Consider the following 17,761-nt stretch of genomic DNA (forward strand, 5'->3'; position numbering starts at 1 on the left):
CAAAATCTGGTAAAAACACATGTAGGATATATTTTAATACACCCTGCCAACTGTGTACGTTTTGAGTCTTATCTGTGTATACTAATTTAGTTTCACGTTATTTTAGAATTGTACCTACTTTGTTTGTTTGGTTTGTTTCACCAGTGGGTGGCGGTAATTTGAAACAAGAAGAGTATGTGCCGAAGAAGAGTGACAGAAACATGGCCGGCGGTATGAGCACCTCTGTAGCTCCTCTAACTTCTTCTCTGTCTAAACTGCAAGCGGTGAACGGGTTGTTCGCCGTATACAAAAAACAAGGACCGACATCTGCAGACGTGTTGAACTCCTTAAAAGAAGCTCTGCTCAAAGGTAACGCGGCGCGACAGGGAGCACATGGGACACGCGCGCGCTGTTAGCGTTCCACTAACTGTCATAGTTGTTTTTCCACTGTGATTTGTTTTAGAAGCTGGTGTTGCAAACCCCAACCCGAAGAAAAGGAAGAAGCAGATGCTGAAGATAGGACACGGCGGGACACTGGACAGCGCAGCCAGCGGGGTCCTCGGTAAGACACTGAAGGACACAACTAAACACCCACGTGGGACAGAAGGTGGCGTCCCCTTTGGACATTGAACATCAGTACCAACAATTTTATATTTAAATGCGTGACGACGAGAGGAAGACAGCACTTTAATTACCCAGAATGCACTGGTTTGTTAATCTGCTGCCCACTAAACAGAGTCTGGTGCGCACGAGAATTTATACTAAAAAATACAACAAAAAAAACTTCCACTACAATATTACAGAAAATATTACTTCTACTATAAACAATATTATAAATACTGCGTGATAGATTTAAATAAATGTGAAATTTAGTGATGTTTTACATGTTCAGTAGGGGTAGTGATGAGGGAGAGTCGCAGACTGTGACGTCATCACGAGCTAATATAATCTTTCTTTCAGTTGTTGGTGTTGGGGATGGCACAAAAATGCTCAGCTCAATGTTGTCTGGATCAAAGGTGAGTGTGTAGTACTTTAACATCTAAAATAATTGATCATTTCTCACTTATTGGTCATTTCACCACTTTGAACCAAATATGTTGCATGTTAAGTGTTTAAAGTTGTGTGATGAGACCCATTGTGGCCTTTAAGCCTAACGTGTGAATGTGTGTTTGATACGCATCTTTTATGCTGTTGGTATCAATCTGTTTCGTAGACTTAAACTGTCATTAGCACACAGATGTAGATGAACATGTATGTTGTATCTTTCAGAAGTACACAGCTGTGGGTGAACTGGGAAAGGCAACAGATACACTTGATGCCACTGGCGCTGTGGTTCTGGAGAAAGAATTTGGTAAATCCTGCAAATACACACACACACACACCATGTTAGAGTTGGCTTGAAGTCTGAACAGAAATGAAGAATCCCTTTTTTTGTTTTTATTGTAAATTCATATTTTTGTTGCTTCTTATACTCCTCCAATGCTTTTGAATCCACAGAACACGTTACTAAGCTGGACATTGAGGAGAAGCTGAAACATTTTGTTGGTGACATCATGCAAGTTCCTCCACTGTGAGTAGTTTATACACGATGACCAATGTATTACTTACGTTTCATTTCTGTATTTCCATCTGATCACACTTTCCATTCCAAGAAACATGAAGATCTAACGAGCAGATAGGCGTTGTTAAAGTTATTTTAACGTATCCAGACTGCAAACATACAACATTTCCGACTACAGAGCTGTCGGAACATGAACGTTCGAGCTTTCTCTTGCACATGTTGGTCAATAAAGACGTTTGTCATTGTAGCTACTCTGCACTGAAGAAAGACGGCCAGCGTCTGTCTGTGCTGCTCAAGAAAGGTTGCAAGGTTGAAGCCAAACCGGCCCGAGCAGTGAAGGTGTACAACCTGAGTCTGCAGGAGTTCAGCCCACCTCACTTCACTCTACGTAAGCTTGCTCCCACTTCCCGCTTTGTATATAGTTGTCTGTGGTTTTCCCAAAATAAAGACTTAACTGAACGTGTCTTGTCACAGATATCGAGTGCGGTGGTGGATTTTACGTCAGAAGCTTAGTAGACGAGCTCGGAAAAGGTGAGGATGAATTTGTGCCTGTTCAATGAAGGAAACTAAATTACTAACTTAATTGTGCTCAATCTGAACTCTCAACTCTTCTTCTCTACCGACTCCCCATCCTTTCGGCTCAGCTGTGTCGTCGTGCGCTCACGTAAAGGAGCTGATCCGAACCAAGCAGGGCCAGTTCACCCTGGAGGATGACACCTTACAGGAGGAGCACTGGACCCTGGAACACGTCCTTCGCTCCCTGCATCCCTGCCCGGAGCCCGAGGACGCGCTGGAAAACGGTGCCAAGCCATCCGACTGCAACACCTGACGCACCGGGCAACGCTCTCGCATTCAGAGCTGCCTCGTTTCCCCGCGGACGTGTCAAGACATTTCTTGAAGAATGGGACAAATGTCAAAACCAGACATTTTGGTTTGAATGTAAATATGAACATTGTTTAGGCCGACATTTCTCCATTTTAGTGGCAGCGGTGATGTAATACAGTGCATTCCTCGTTTTGATACTTAGTTGTACAAAGTAGGCACCACGGAGCTTGATTTATAGAATGGAGCTTGACCAAACGTTGCTCCTGACCTGAACGTTTGTGTTCTTTCCTGCATACAGGAATCGGTGGACATACAGATCACTGTGCTGTGCTGTTACCAAACTCATGTGTAAGCTGTATGCTTTGTTCAGTACTTGATGATATTTCTTATCAAGTGAGAACCCTTTGCATTATACTGTCACAATCCCAATCTACATTTAGAAGCAGTTACCTATCCCTGACTGTTTAATCTAACGGATTACTTGGCTGTCTGTGTGTGTAATAGTGGCATGCAGACCCGCCACACACAGGGACAAAGTGAGGATTCCTGGGAGAAGGGGGGATCTGACCTAATGTCCTTTGGGCCAGTCCTTGAATGTGAATGTGTCTCAGAGCAGAGAGATGATGCTCTGCTGTCCTCCCACACCACGTGACTTCATCCATTATTGCCTTGTTTTGGACTGAAAGACCACTCACTGCATTGGATGCTAAATGTGTTTTGTCTACATTAAAGCTCTATTATTTCTTAAAAGGTGTATAGTAGTTCTTTGTAATGGTGTTGGTAGCCGTTTGTGCCTTGATAAGTGTATTCCACAATAGATCATTTTGGGTTCAGACTGCTCATCGGTGGATTCAGTGAAAGGTTTTTGGGGGGATATTTATTGGTTGGTTACTGACCGGTCCAGCTGGGGGCGCTGTTTCCTACCTAACCGTTCACCCACTGATACAGCGGTGAGTCACTGCTCTGACAATCCACAAGAAACAATATATCAACACATCTCTGTTCCGGCGATCATAGATGCGCTTTCAATTTAACGACTGTACAGAAAATAGAATAAATATCATATCAGTATAGATGATTACACATCAACGATGAGAGATGCAGAGTGTGGAACAAGCAGATGAGACAAAGACAACGGTTTTTGATAGTAGTCAATCATTAATTATAGATCAGATTCATTAACCCTTAGCATTTCATCATTGGTGCTTTGTGGATCATATTACACCGTTTGTACCTGACTATCATTGCAAACTTTGGCCTTCCGCCTTCCCACTAGAATTTAAATAGGCCTAACAGTCTGTAGGTTAGCTGTAAAATGTGAGTGTGTGGCGTCAGACCTAGTATGTCGCGGGTTCCTCAGAGGTTAAGAGCTTTTTAAGGCGCCAGCTGAGCGGCCAAGGAGCCTCTGGAGCGCCTGGTTTTGGGGGCGATTCATCTCTTTGGACAGGAGTCTGACGCCACGGGGAGCTGCGGGATCAATGCGCTGCAATCATTGTCTCAGTCCAAATATTAGCACTTTGCTGATTTCTTTCATGTGTCTTCAAGGCTGCTCATGTCCATGTTTGTTTTCTCTGTCCGCGTTATCTAAATTACAGCTGTTAGAAAGTTGTCAGTTTGCTGTGCGCACTTTAAAAGACGCACCAAAGAAGAAAAAAATCGAACCACTGAAATGTGTGATAAGCTTCTCTCTGAACCTTTATCATTAAAGCATCACTAATGGACACGTGGTTTAAAGGTGTATGCAAAGAGTTTATAGTAAACCACAAAAGGTGCTAATGGGATAATGGAGAACGCTCAGTAAAGTAAACAAGTAGCAGTAATGAAGTAGCAGCAGACGTGAAAGAGAGCTGGTTAAGAATAGAGCTGGGAGATGAGATACACTTCAACATCTCCATAATGTGTTCAATTATTATTGTTGTCATTATCTAGTAGTAGTTTCCATGCATTTAGAACAGTTGAGCTATTCCACGCTTCTCTAACCTCTTTAAAATCAACCAATCACATTATAATCGGAGGCTTTTTACTCAATAACGGTCGTGTTTTATCAGATTATTCCAAGTTGAATGGAAAATATTTTTTAATGTCACCATGGCAACTCCAGCTGTTAGATTAATGCAATAAAGTAATGAGCAGTGTTTCCCTGGAAGAACCTGAACTTAAGTGTATAAAGTTCCGATTGAGGACATCACCGTGTGTTTGTGTGTGAGTCAGTCTACGTGGACAGAAGGAAACAAGCGATGTAATAAAAAAGGGAAGTGATCGGTTATTGTTTAACTGAACGCGCGGAAACGATGATGTGATGATAAACATGCACTTGGTGAGCTATTAAAGAGATTTGCATGAAGAACGACGACAGGAAACCCCCCAAACATTAAAATCATGAGTTAATCACTCTGTTGTAGGGATGCTCACTGCGCTTAACGACACTAATCAGGCTGTTTGATCAGTCAAAGACTCAGTTAACGCACCTTGGATATTAAGGTTAAAGAGCTGTTGGATGAGCTGATAAACATACACTGAATAAAATAAAATTAAATAAAATAAAATAAAATAGAATAAAATATACATGTGGCTGCATAACTGCATGATTAATGTATATTTGTGATGTACTTTACCCTTAGCTGGACAACATTTTAATTAAAAAGTCACTTAAAAGTTCGCCAACAAAGTCACTTATTTAAACATTAACATCTATACAAACTTTTTAAACTATTGAACTCAAGCAACAAAGAAGGCGGAGATATCAGTGGTTTCTTACTAAAGTTCATATCGGGAAATAACATCAGAGCAGATCTGTGTCACAGTGTGCGGGTAGGTGTAAATACTTGTATCAGTATTATCAGCCGTTGCTCCATTGCATCTACCCAAATATAGATTTGTCCGTTTCCCATAGTGACCTAGTGATTGGTTGCAGTGAGCGCATTCTCCTGAGATACACACTTATCTGCTGGCCTCTCTCATCCGATCACTGAGCGGCTTGACATGGAGTTGCGGGGCAGCCAATCACAAGCAACAACCGGCCACCTGCAGGAAGTTCTCCGTCCAGCCACCTCCTCCCTCCCGCTGCCTGCAGCCCGATAACAGCCCAACAGTTATTCGAGAGACAGTCAGCGACCCGTATGGACACACACCCCCCCACACACACACACGCACACTACTAACGGTCTCCGCGGACTGACGCTCCAGCAGGTGATTGGTAGACAAGACAAGAGTCCTCTGAGATTAGTTGGGGAAAGAGGAAGACTGCAGGAGGAGAAGAGAGGAACCAGACTTGTCTTCTCTTCTTCGTCTCTTCGTTTTCACTCGGTCCCAGCGCGCACTGCAGGGCGGACAGCAGCGATGAGCGTCCCGCTTTACGCGCCCACTCCCACCCAGGCGTCTCACCCCACTCCTTTCTACATCGAGGACATTCTGGGGATGAACGGCGCGACCACCACCTCCTGCTCTCCCCCTTCCTCCTCTTCTTCTTCCTCCTCCTCATCGTTGTCGTCTTGTTCCACTCCGGTTGTCCCCACGCCAACGTTCCCGTCGCCCAACTCCTCTTTCACTAGTTTGATCTCTCCGTACCGGACGCCGATCTACGAGCCCACGCCGATCCACCCGTCACTGTCTCACCACGCCTTGACGGCCTCGTACGCCTCCGCCAGGGCCTTCGGCGGCTCCATGTACCCGTTCCACCACCATCACCACCACCGCTCCGTGGGGGAGTACGCGCAGGCCCTGCTGAGACACGACCCGCTCGGTGAGTGGAGCACCGGGTCTTCCTCTTCTCCTCTTCTCCTCCTTGTTGGTGTTGTTGTTCTTCTTCTTCTTCTTCTTGTTGGAGTCGTTGTTGTTGTTCTTCTTCTTCTGTTTCTTCTTCTTCTTCTGTTGTTGTTGCTTCTCAGATTGCGTCATTCCAATTATAGGTGACGGAATACTATATTTCACCCCCAAAAATCTAAAGCGACATAGAAACTTGACAACAATTCCGATGTGGACAAACTGAAAAATCATACCAGGTCTGTTAGATTTACTTTACGACTTATCTATTTAAAATAGGTTAAAACAAATCATGCCACTTTCCATGTATGTAGTAGTTTAACCTTTTGATTGACTTTATTGACTTTGTTGCACGTTTGGGACTCTGATTGATTTGTTTATTTTGCCCTTTTCAGCTCTTTGGTTGTTTAAAGTCGTTTTTGCAAATCCTCTGTACAATCTTCGTTTCTGTACCAAACGAAACTGTGTTTTGCACGCTTGGTCGTGCATGCGTGTCGGAGTGCAGCTTCACACACTCACACACACACGCTGCACAAGGACTCATAGAAACTGCTGCATTTCTCTGCTTCAAATGGACTCAGCTCACTCTTCTTTGCTCGATCACGCATATATGAGTCACATTGTTATGTGACATGTAAGTATGGAGCTGCTGATCCATCCTGTCTGCTTGTTGGAGGGTTGGGGGGTGAAGGGGGGGGGGGGGGGGTGAGTCGTTTTCCGGACTCCCATTGTTCTGAAACATCAGAGGAGTCAGCCAGTGACCAAAACATAAGCAGCCGCTAAATCACCTATAAATCACTTATGTGTGTGTGTGTGTGTGTGTGTGCGTGCGTGCGTGCGTGCTCGCGAGTAAAAGTGCCTTCATAAAGAGGTAGAACATTCTAGTTTTATTCATTTTTAAATGCATGTTGACATTCGAGCGTGTCCTTGATTCAACTTAATTTACCTGAAAGTGACAAAATATCTAAAGCGAATCAAAACAAAACACAATCAGAATATTTCCATTTGTATTTATGATACAAACGAATATTTCACTGAATACGAACATTATGAAGCTGACAGGAGACCCAGAATCCGCGTGATTTACTGCTTTAAATGTACTTTTAATTTCTGTTAACCGTTTGAAGCAACAAAACAGTATTATATTGTAATAACCAAAACAATACAGCTCATCTTTTCTCACACATACACATGACTGGGGCCATCAGTCATGTCTGAGGTCCCGATTTCGACTTTGTAATTCTATTAAATACGTAATTGTAAACACATACTTAGTATTTGTATGAGGAGTTTTATTCGATTTATTATTCGATTATTTTGTATCATTCGGTACTCAATATTATTATTATTATTATTATTATTATTATTATTATTATTATTATTATTATTATTAAAGGCTCGAGTCCCCTCCCCCCCAAAAAACGGTTGAGCGTGAATTTCACTGAAAACAAATTTATGCAAGAAATGAAACATGTGTGTGTGTGTGGTTGTGCCTTTGTGTGTGCATGTGGGTATGTGTGTATGTGCGAGTGTGTATATATATGTGTGTTTGTTGTAAATCTGCTTTCAGGAGCTGTTTAAATGCTTTCCTGCACCCCCCATCTCCCCCCTCTCGCCCCCCTCCTCCTCTTCCTCGGGAGCCGCTGCACGCTGCTGATTATTTTATCGACATCCTCAATACAGACATATTCAGGAAACACTCGGCCTCTGATAGCCCAGGATCCGTTTTTCACATATTGTTGCGCTTCCTGTGGCTGCCAGCGAGGATGTGCCTGCACTTTCTTTAAAGCAAACAGCCCTCAGTCAACCCGGGGAAGAGAGAGGGAAAGATGGAGAGAGAGAGGATGCGTGCAGTGAGAGAGTGATGTCATCCTCCTGCTATATAGACACTAACTACTAACTACTAAAACGCATCGTTAACTTTTAAATAAGCTATCGGCCTACAACCAAAACACATTTGTTAATTTTCTCTATTTCACATCTAACAGTCGTCTGCTTTAACCACAATCAAACACAATTGTTTCTTATAACTTCCAAACTGAGTCAATAATAACATTTTAAAAGAATCGCTGATAAATGAGCATGAATAAATTCCGATTTTTGCTCATTATATGTTTCATTGTATATCAATAATTAGCAGCATTTGTATAAAATAATGGATTCCGTTTAAAGCGCAAATTAAAACAACACAAACTATCAAACACACTTACAGCGTCAGTTTGCTGTGTGTTGGTCTGATTATATTTTATTGATATCTGTGATTTGATTAATCAGATGTTTGAGTCTTAGAAGGCCTCCACGCATCACTGACGAGCTCTGGACACAATCACGACAGCCTGTGTGTGTGCGCGCGCGCGTGTGTGTGTGTGAAGGGCACAGAGCAGGAAGCACATGAAACGGATATTTGGCCATATTTTCACTCTGTCACGACCTTCCTGAAGAGTGCGGCTTGCAGCAGGCCTGCAGGAAACCACACACACACGCACGCACGCACGCACGCGCACGCACGAAGAAGATCCGATTTGCTGTGTCCCTTTTCCAAGTAGAAAAAAAACCCCCAGTTACTTGAATGTATAAGGAGTAAAACACGCGAATGTTTCTAAGAAAATGGGGAATAAAATAATAAAAGCTATCTATCTATCTATCTATCTATCTATCTATCTATCTATCTATCTATCTATCTATCTATCTATCTATCTATCTATCACTTATGTCGACCTTTAACCCTACACGAACACTCGGGCCTCCTCGGTTCTTTTCGTGTCTCCCCGTATTCTGGGTGCAGCCTTGTGACTTGTCCCCCCGGTCCCCCCCCTCCGCAGGTAAGCCTCTGCTGTGGAGCCCCTTCATCCAGCGGCCCCTGCACAAGAGAAAGGGAGGGCAGGTCCGATTCTCCAACGAGCAAACCATCGAGCTGGAGAAGAAGTTTGAGACGCAGAAGTACCTGTCCCCGCCCGAGAGGAAGAGGCTAGCTAAGATGCTGCAGCTCAGCGAGAGACAGGTAAACACACACAGCTATATATAGATAATGCTTTTTAGTTCTTTTATTAATGGCTATTTTTCTATTTACGTCGAATTTTTAAAAAGGGAATGAAAAAAAGAAGAAAGAAAGTCGAAGTTCTACGAGTATAAAGTTTGTGTTTCGTGTATTTAAGCGCGGTTGCTTGATTAGCGTCCGTACTGCTCATGCGCCGCAATCTAGACATTAAAGCGTCGTAGAGAAATCATATCGATGAAGTAACATCCGGGTCACTGCTGAACAATATGCAAATCCAGTGTTAAATCATCAGTTAAATGTATTAATTTTCGAAAAGGAGCTGTTTTAATTGTTTTAATTCTTATTTAATTCTTATTATTATTGTGAAATTCCTTGAGAAGAAAAATGGAAAAATAGCTTCGCCCAGTGGTTTGCTTCTTCTCTCATTGTGCATCTTTTCATGTCGTCAGAATATTACTATCAAATTGATTAACGAACAAACAAACCAACACGCACCATCGTTTAATATACGATGGTGCGTTTTGGTTTATTGTTTGTTCGTTAATTGGTTGCAATTTGCGGCTTTTTTTATTCTTGTTTATAACAAACAAAAACAATTACCTTTTAAATGTGTCTTTCAGGTTAAAACTTGGTTCCAAAACCGCAGAGCGAAATGGCGCAGACTAAAACAGGTAAGAGTTTTCTTTATATTCCCGCCCATTTTTACTATTTGTGTTTCATTTCATACATCATATTTTTTTCACATTGTCATCATAAACAATTAGGTTTTCTTTGGCGATTTCATCAGACATTTTCATCTTCTTATATGAAGATAATTAAGGACAATTGTTGTCATATAAGTGATAAAGTGTTATTTAAGTGAAGTGAAAATTTAAGGTAAGTACAGGAAAATAATGTGATAATATAAGTGATAATACCTTTATAATATTTTAATCTTATGTTGCCAAAATTTGAAACTTCCCTATTTTTTTTACGTTTGTTGAAATTTGTTATTATTATTACTTTTCCCTTAATGTGGTTATAGGAAAACCATCCCCATTATACAAAAAGTAGAAAAAGGGGTCATAAATATATAATTTATATATTTTTTCTACTTGTCTAGATTAAAATCTCTGTTTATGGGCAATCTTATCTGCCTTTAACGAAAAACAGTAACGTTTATTATAAAATGTAACAACAAATGCTGTGATTATTTATTATGAATTAAGATACATTTGAATGACATCATTGTCTAAAATGTTGCTTTTGGATCATATGTAGTGTGATAAAACCGCTTACAGTGAAAGGAGCTTGTTCAGAACCATGGACATCATCAGACGTATTATATTCCCACGCCGAAATGGGCCTTGAAAGTCTCACTGTATGTGTTTGTAACAGGAGAATCCACAAGGAGGAAAGAGGATGATGGAGGAGGACAGCACAGTGGGGAGGAGTGAGAGCACCGAGCCGTCCGCCCTTCACAACACAGAGCACAGACAGACAGCGCAGACCCCCGAACAGGCCCCGGGCCTGTGTGTGCGGTCTGCGGGCTCCCTACAGCACACGCACACCGAGTCTGACGTGTCAGAAACAGACCAGGAGCTGGACATAGAGGAGGAGGACGACGACGACGACTTCACACTGGACCCCCAATTCTGAGATCACTCACTCACAATGGGGCCATGCAGGGCGTGGGTGGGGGTGGATGATGAAGACCCCCTTCATACAAACTATCCTGAACTGTCCACTCATTCCATCAGTCTCCTTCAATGGTCCTGTTGCAGTGTCTTTTATTGTAAATTCGTGTCAAGATGATGCCCCTAACCTGCCTGCAAACAGACCAATATCTCACTATAACTTGTATTTCAATGCAAACTTTAATGATACTTCCAATATTGTCAACACACCACTGTCACTTTTTGAATAACAAAAAACCTGCGTCCCTCAATGCAGAGAGCTGACACTGATTCCTCATGTTTACATCCCTCCTTCCTGTTCCTATAAGGCCTCCGTTTGGAAACCTAGACGACTCTTTTGTCACCCTGAAACATAATGCAGTGGGAACAACATTCAGATGTCCAAAGTCGACCTGTACACTTTTAAACTGAACTAAACGTGCTTGTTGTTGTTGTTGTTGTTGTGGTGGTGTGTTTGGGTTGGTTTGCCAGCCTGTATATACTGTATCAGTGTTGTTGTGTGACAGTCTAAAGATGCCTTGTGTGGTTTGGGATGATGAATGCTCTTAAAGGAGCAGGTGTGTTTAAAATGTGCTTATTGAATAATCCATGTAACTTTGTGGTGAGAATAAACTGGTGACTGCTGTTTATTATTTAGTATTTCCCTAAAGTTGTACAAGACAAAAGACACAATTAAAGAATATAGCTTTAATGTCATTAATGATGTCATAAAGAATAATGAGCACAGCTGGGCTCAGCAGTTGCATAATTCATTAAGAGAAGATACTTTATTTTAGTTCAAATTTTAGGTCAGGTCACATGCAATTCACAATGTACATCACACATAACTTGAAAGTTGTCTTGCACCCCCTCTTACATATCACACACACAAACACATGCAGGGCAGCCATTCTTCGGCGCCCCAGGAGCAGTTGGGGGTTCGGCGCCTTGCTCACGGGCACCTCAGCAGTGCCCTGGAGGCTAACTGGCAACTCTCCAGCTGCCAGTCCACTTTCTTGGTCCACACAGGGACTCGAACCGGTGACCCTCCGGTTCCCATCTGAGTCCCCTGTGGACTGAGCTCATAAATACAAAGAATGTGCAAATTCACTACATTCTATATGATAATCAATTTGCGTGTAGTTGGATTGAGTTTGATAGTCAGTGACTTAACCGTTAACAACCTTGAACCCAAACATACAGGTGCAGCTCAATAAATTAGAATATTGTGTTCTTCCCCATGCTTGTGAAAAAAACTGAACCAGACTGAGAGAAAATGGCTCAGGAAACCTCAGCAGGTGATTTGAGTTAATGAGCTGATTAGAGTGTGACACCCTGAGTCTACAGTATTGAACTTTTTCCAGAATATTCTAATTTTCTGAGATACTAATTTGGAGTTTTCATGAGCTGTAAGTCAGTCATAAATTAACTTTTCCACGATACTCTAATTGATTGAGCTGCACCTGTAAATTAATTGGATTGGTTAAGTTGTGCAGCTTGACATTATATTAAAGGCCTGCATGTTTCATTACACACACACACACACACTTACACTTACACTTATTTTAACACCGAAACACCTACACCTTTGGGGTCATATAATAAGAAACATCCCAGGTGGGTCGATAATAATCTCTTTGTATGCGCAAATTCTGACTGCAATAACCAAAATTTGGGGTCAGAAGAAAGTAAATGAGGTGGTTTGGGTTCAATCGCCGACCAATCAGTGCCACATGGCTGCGATCTCCAACTCAGTTGATCCTTTATTGTTGAAATGCTGCAGTAATCCAGAAAGATTATTAAGTGTAAGTAAATAAGTAATTGGACATCATGCTTTGCTGCTGCTGTTTCCTCAGGATTCATTAATAAGATGATAAAAATGAAAGGTGCAGAACCAATCACTGCTCTCCAGTGTGTTTCCTGAGGGAATCAAAGACGAGCTGTACAGATGAGCAAACAGTTTTGCTCATGTCAATGGTTGTCCCATCAGCACATTCAACTTCAAATAGCTTATCATTTAGCTCTCAGGCAAACATTGTGAGGGGAGTTTTTCAGTAAGTAGATTAGGTTAATGATTGTTTGAGCCCTCAGAACAGAGCTGGAGACAACACGGAGATAACAGGAAAAGTGAGAGATAGCACGATGATACTGTAGATTTCCACAGAAGCCTTTAATACGAAATACGTTGATTGATCTTGAGAATAGTCTGCAGTCAAATTGATGATACGATGAGATGAACAGGTAGTGAAAGATGATGTCATTTTGTTCAATATGTGATCAGAACGGGATTTCATTGCCGTCATTTTATTTGCAATGTGTCCTCAGCATGAACAGTGTGTTAAGAAAGGAGTCAGTATGTGTTTGTTGTGGCATCATGGTCATGAATGTCACTTCATGGCCTCATTCTAGCGGACGATTCCAAAACCAACAGTATGCACATTGATCTCGGCCTCTGTATTGTGTAATGGTTCACAAATTGTGCAGGGTAAAGTCAACAGGAGGAGGAATCACACACACAGTTGGTGGATGAAATGTTCAGCAAATAGCCTGATCATTCCACAGCGAGCGAGCGCACGCACACACATGCACACGCACACGCACACGCACACACAAGCACACACAAGCACACACATGACACACACACACACACACACACACACACAGTCTGCCCCACATTCTGAATGACTAAAACACTTCCGTCTTGTTGGATTTGTGAAGTCTATTCAACTGGCTGCCCGGGGCCCCATGAGCAGCAGGTTTGGTGTAATTGCGGACAGAGGGATAAAATATGACTTTTTTACACAACCTACAATGAATACATGTCATTTTATAGGTATTTTGTGCTTATTAGACCTTGATCAAAAACAAATTTGCAGTTGTATATTCAAAGATCCAGATGTGAATTAAAAATATTTTAACATTTTGTTTTATTTAAATATATTTCTCAAAATAATTTCAAATAATGCAGATTAAATATGAATGTGGCCATTTATGGTGTTTCCAAATTCCAACATGTGAAAAGTCGACCAAAGATAAATGAGTCCAAATAAGAATCAATACTGATGTAGAAATATGACTGATAAAAATGTGTGTGTGTTTGGGTATGCAGGATTTTGACCAAAAATTCAAAAATTCGGAAAAAAAAACATAAAATTGTCACTGTTCCAACTCATTTGACTTTGGTATGGTAATAGTTACAAGGTGACTTACACTCAACATAAGTTCCTTGAAGTTGTGGCTGAGAGGTCAAGTCCACTCCTTTGGACGATATGATTGTGGAGTTATTCTTTATTTACTTTTTGTTTGTAATTTTAGGCAATAATAACCCTAAAACAAAGGAGCTGAAGGGGTTAAAGGTGTGTAAACGTGAGGTTTCTCCCTCATCTTCCACTTAGTCGGTTATTTTTGCTGATATGCAACTTGGAAAGTGGATCAGAAAGTTTGAGAATCGCTGATCAAACTTTATCTCATTTCAACAAACATACATACAACAACGTCATACATCTAAGACAGTACAGCTCATTAGCAGTCTATCAAGTGTGTGTGTGTGTTTGCGTGTGCGTGTGTGTGCGCGCGCGTGTGCGTGTGTTGACACAGGTTAATGTGTGGTTATATTTGAACGACTGAGGAATGTGTTGACTGTTGGCCATGGCCAAATGGAAGCCATTATCTCTCTTCACAGCGGCTTCACTCCTCTGCTGATAAATTAATGAGAGAAAACACTGTAACATCAATATGAGTGTCGCCACCACAGACACACGCTGAACAGTTACACGCATCAATGCAAAGAATTAAAAGTGGAAAAGGGAAAATAAAAATAGTCAAAGTGAGGTAAAGATAAAGTGTAATAATAAATATAGAAATAATGAAAAGCTTAGGCCACATTCACATTTTGTTTTACACACACACACACACACACACACACACACACACACACACACACACACACACTGCACCATGTCCGGGTGCAGAGGAGCAGTGAGGTAAACTGTTCATGCTCTGATACCAGTTCAACAGCAGCTCATGAGTTCTGCTGAACCAAACTTGGCTTCATGAGGAGCAGTGATGGTGACAGATATGTTTCTGTGGCTGGACAATGAGGGAGAAGACAGATCTACACGGGTGCCATTAAGATGAGTCATGATCATTTTATGTCTTCCACTGTAAGGTATCCATCTTTGTTTTTTAAGTCCTTAGCCTTTCCTGGTCTGACAGGCACAGGCACCAACTCTTGATCAAGTGAACACACCAGATTCAGATGGTTGGGTTGGTGTAGAGAAGAGAGAGACGGGAATCTTGCAGTGCTGTGGTATTGAGAACCACTAACCCTCTCATCCGACACAGAGGAAAACATGTTTATTTTGTGATTCCGCAGGACCTTTTCTAGCTCATTCCCCAAGTGGCGTTGAGTGGATTCTGAACAGCGCTGCTCACTCATGCCCTAATTCTTCCTCTGGCTCAATCAAACACCACTATTACTGTAGCTACCACACACCAACTCTCTACCAGGTCATGGCCAGGAGCTCCAGGCCCACTTGGCTTATCACCGTTCTGCACCTGCTCCACTGTTGAGCTTGTTTATTACTTGTTTCTTTGTGCAAAAACCCATACAGCTTCACTTTTCCATATAAAGTATTGCCAGGAGAGCCTTGGCATCCTCGACAGGCCTCAGCTGATGTCACAGTCTCTTTGAGCCTGGTCTAAGGTTTCTGATGGACCAGTTATGGGTTTAGTTATTCAATGAAACTTGATCCCAAACTACACATCAAACTGCCCCAAAGCTATTTCATCTCACCTGTACACACTCAACCAAGAAACGACACAGACGTCAATTACCAGCCACTTTATTTTAAATTAATTTGTCATTTTGTAAAAAGCTCTCACCTTGAGTCTGTCTTTGTTCAGCAGCCCATCTGGTGAGTCAACAGTGAGGCCTAGAGGTTGTCCCAGAAACCATTTCCTGTCTTTCACATGGGCACATTAATCCCCAAAACAATAATCTGATAGATAATGCAGGAGGTAAGGCCATTTGAAGCAATGGAAAACAGGAGACGGGACGAAGGGGGGACAGCGGAAGAGATTCATTCCTCTGGTAGCTAAGGAGATATCACTCACCGATTCATGTGTGCACTCAAGTGTACTATTTGCTTTTCAATTAGGCCATATACAAATGGAGATAGGGAGGCTTTAAAAGTATTCAGATGCCAGTTAAAAGAGTACAGGATTTTCTGCCTCAACATCCAATTTAGATAGAGTCCATCTGAACGATTAGCTGCTCAAACAAGCCGCCCTGGCAGAACACACACACGATAATAAATAGTTAAGGCCAAATGTTGCAAACATCCGAGGTGAATTAAGGTGCTATTAGGAGAGAAGTGACATGCAGGGAAAATGTAAACAAGTGTCCTGAGGTGGGTTGGCGGGTGATGGAAAATAATGGCTTGTTGAATTTTCCACTGTGAAAAGATAATAAAACACTATTAAAACACATTAAAATGGTTCGCTGGAAAGTAAACCCACTTACTTTCAATATCCAATTCTTTTATCCACCTCCTGAGTAAATATTCTAGCAGGCAAAAGGTCTGTAATGTTCTGATATAACTGTATGTGTATTCCTCGCTCGACTCACATTATCACACCGCAATAATGTGACAAACACTTGACAAAGCCTTTTTCTGGTTTACAGCAAGTATTGTTCTGTTTCATTTATCTGTAAGCTTTTGTTACCGTAGTTAGACATTAGAGAACATCAGGTTGATATGAAAGCTTGCATAAGTCTTCATATTTGTTGTGACATTACACAACAAGATCACGGAAGAGATGCATGTTAGTTGCGATCTTATCTAATGGGGGAAATATAAACATTCATCCCTTCGTTTTTCACCAACTGGCTGCTGATGCTGGAGCTCCTCATCCCTTCACCCTACAGAGGAAACTCATTTCAAAAAGTACAGATCGTGTCCTGAGGTCACCAAACTAGATGTTCTTAGATCCTCTGGTCCACTTTCAGATTCTGTCCAAATCATTTATTCACATTGGAGGCAACTGATCAGGAAACATCTGGACCCAGACTCAGATTATACCAGATTATACATCCAATGTGGCCAGGGAAAGTCTTGGTATCCCCATGAAGACTTGAATGATGTGACCGTAGAAAGAAGGATATCTGGGTTACTACCTGTAGCCTAGGCAACCTGGACTAACCTGGATCTGGACTTGACACACAAGCAGTGGCAAAATAAATTGAGGGTTTCAATGGGGTAAATTCATTTTAAATTTACTGTAGATCAACTGAGTGAGCTTTATTGCCAAGTGAATTTTTGCATGATGTGTATTCAATGAATTGCTTCCCTGGAATGCAAATGAGGAAATACTGTAATAAAGGCAAACACTAGGAAAGGCTTTATGAATCCTCCCCCAATGTCTCTAATGACGTGATGATGATATTTGTGTGTGTGAGTGTGTATTTGAGCACGTTATTTCTGTATGTGTCTGTGTGTGTGTGTACAGGTATGTGAATAAACTGAACCGTGTATCCGTGTTCAGAGCTGAGCTGTGCTGTTATCCCGACCTCATACAGGATCTACTTTTGAGCTTTTATTGATTCGTTGCTGCTGTTTTTATGACAGGATCAGGCTGTTGTTCCCAACCCAGCCCATTGATTTTTACAGCTTGTGTAAACTGCGGGCCCCTCTTGGAAAGTGTGTGTGTGTGTGTGAGTGCATGTGCGATACGGTGATAATGTCTGATCAATATCAAATACTTTTTAACTGAGGGATGCTCGTCTTTCTACTTACTCCTGGCAGCTTTGACCCAATCTGTCTACTATGTGGCACTGTAACACTGGGTGAATGGACAGGATAGGAAGGGGGTAGTTACTGTCCTTGCCAATATGACATCCCTCCCTATGGGCATGAGCTTTTAGGAGAGTATCAAGCAGCCTTTACCCAGAAATACAGCATCACAGCCTCCATGAGCAGT

At 41.8% G+C, this 17,761-nt stretch overlaps 2 protein-coding genes across 2 annotated transcripts; both read left to right on the forward strand.

Moving 5' to 3' along the window:
- Positions 1-182: 182 nt before the first annotated feature.
- Positions 183-3,095, forward strand: trub1 (TruB pseudouridine (psi) synthase family member 1). Its single transcript, XM_076149642.1, has 8 exons — positions 183-348; positions 443-541; positions 940-995; positions 1,249-1,330; positions 1,477-1,549; positions 1,789-1,928; positions 2,015-2,071; positions 2,185-3,095. Exons 1-8 carry the CDS (start codon positions 201-203, stop codon positions 2,367-2,369), a joined length of 840 nt encoding a protein of 279 aa, XP_076005757.1. The 5' UTR covers positions 183-200; the 3' UTR covers positions 2,370-3,095.
- Positions 3,096-5,407: 2,312 nt separating this feature from the next.
- hhex (hematopoietically expressed homeobox) lies at positions 5,408-11,430 on the forward strand. The gene is made up of 4 exons (XM_076149657.1): positions 5,408-6,107; positions 8,950-9,128; positions 9,746-9,796; positions 10,503-11,430. The coding sequence occupies exons 1-4, from the start codon at positions 5,705-5,707 to the stop codon at positions 10,761-10,763; spliced, it is 894 nt and encodes a 297-aa protein (XP_076005772.1). The 5' UTR covers positions 5,408-5,704; the 3' UTR covers positions 10,764-11,430.
- Positions 11,431-17,761: the final 6,331 nt, after the last annotated feature.

This window comes from Genypterus blacodes, unplaced genomic scaffold, assembly GCF_046128005.1.
Source record: "Genypterus blacodes isolate CSIRO-AG114 ecotype Tasmania unplaced genomic scaffold, CSIRO-AGI_Gbla_v1 ptg000046l_1, whole genome shotgun sequence".
Lineage (NCBI taxonomy): Eukaryota > Metazoa > Chordata > Actinopteri > Ophidiiformes > Ophidiidae > Genypterus > Genypterus blacodes.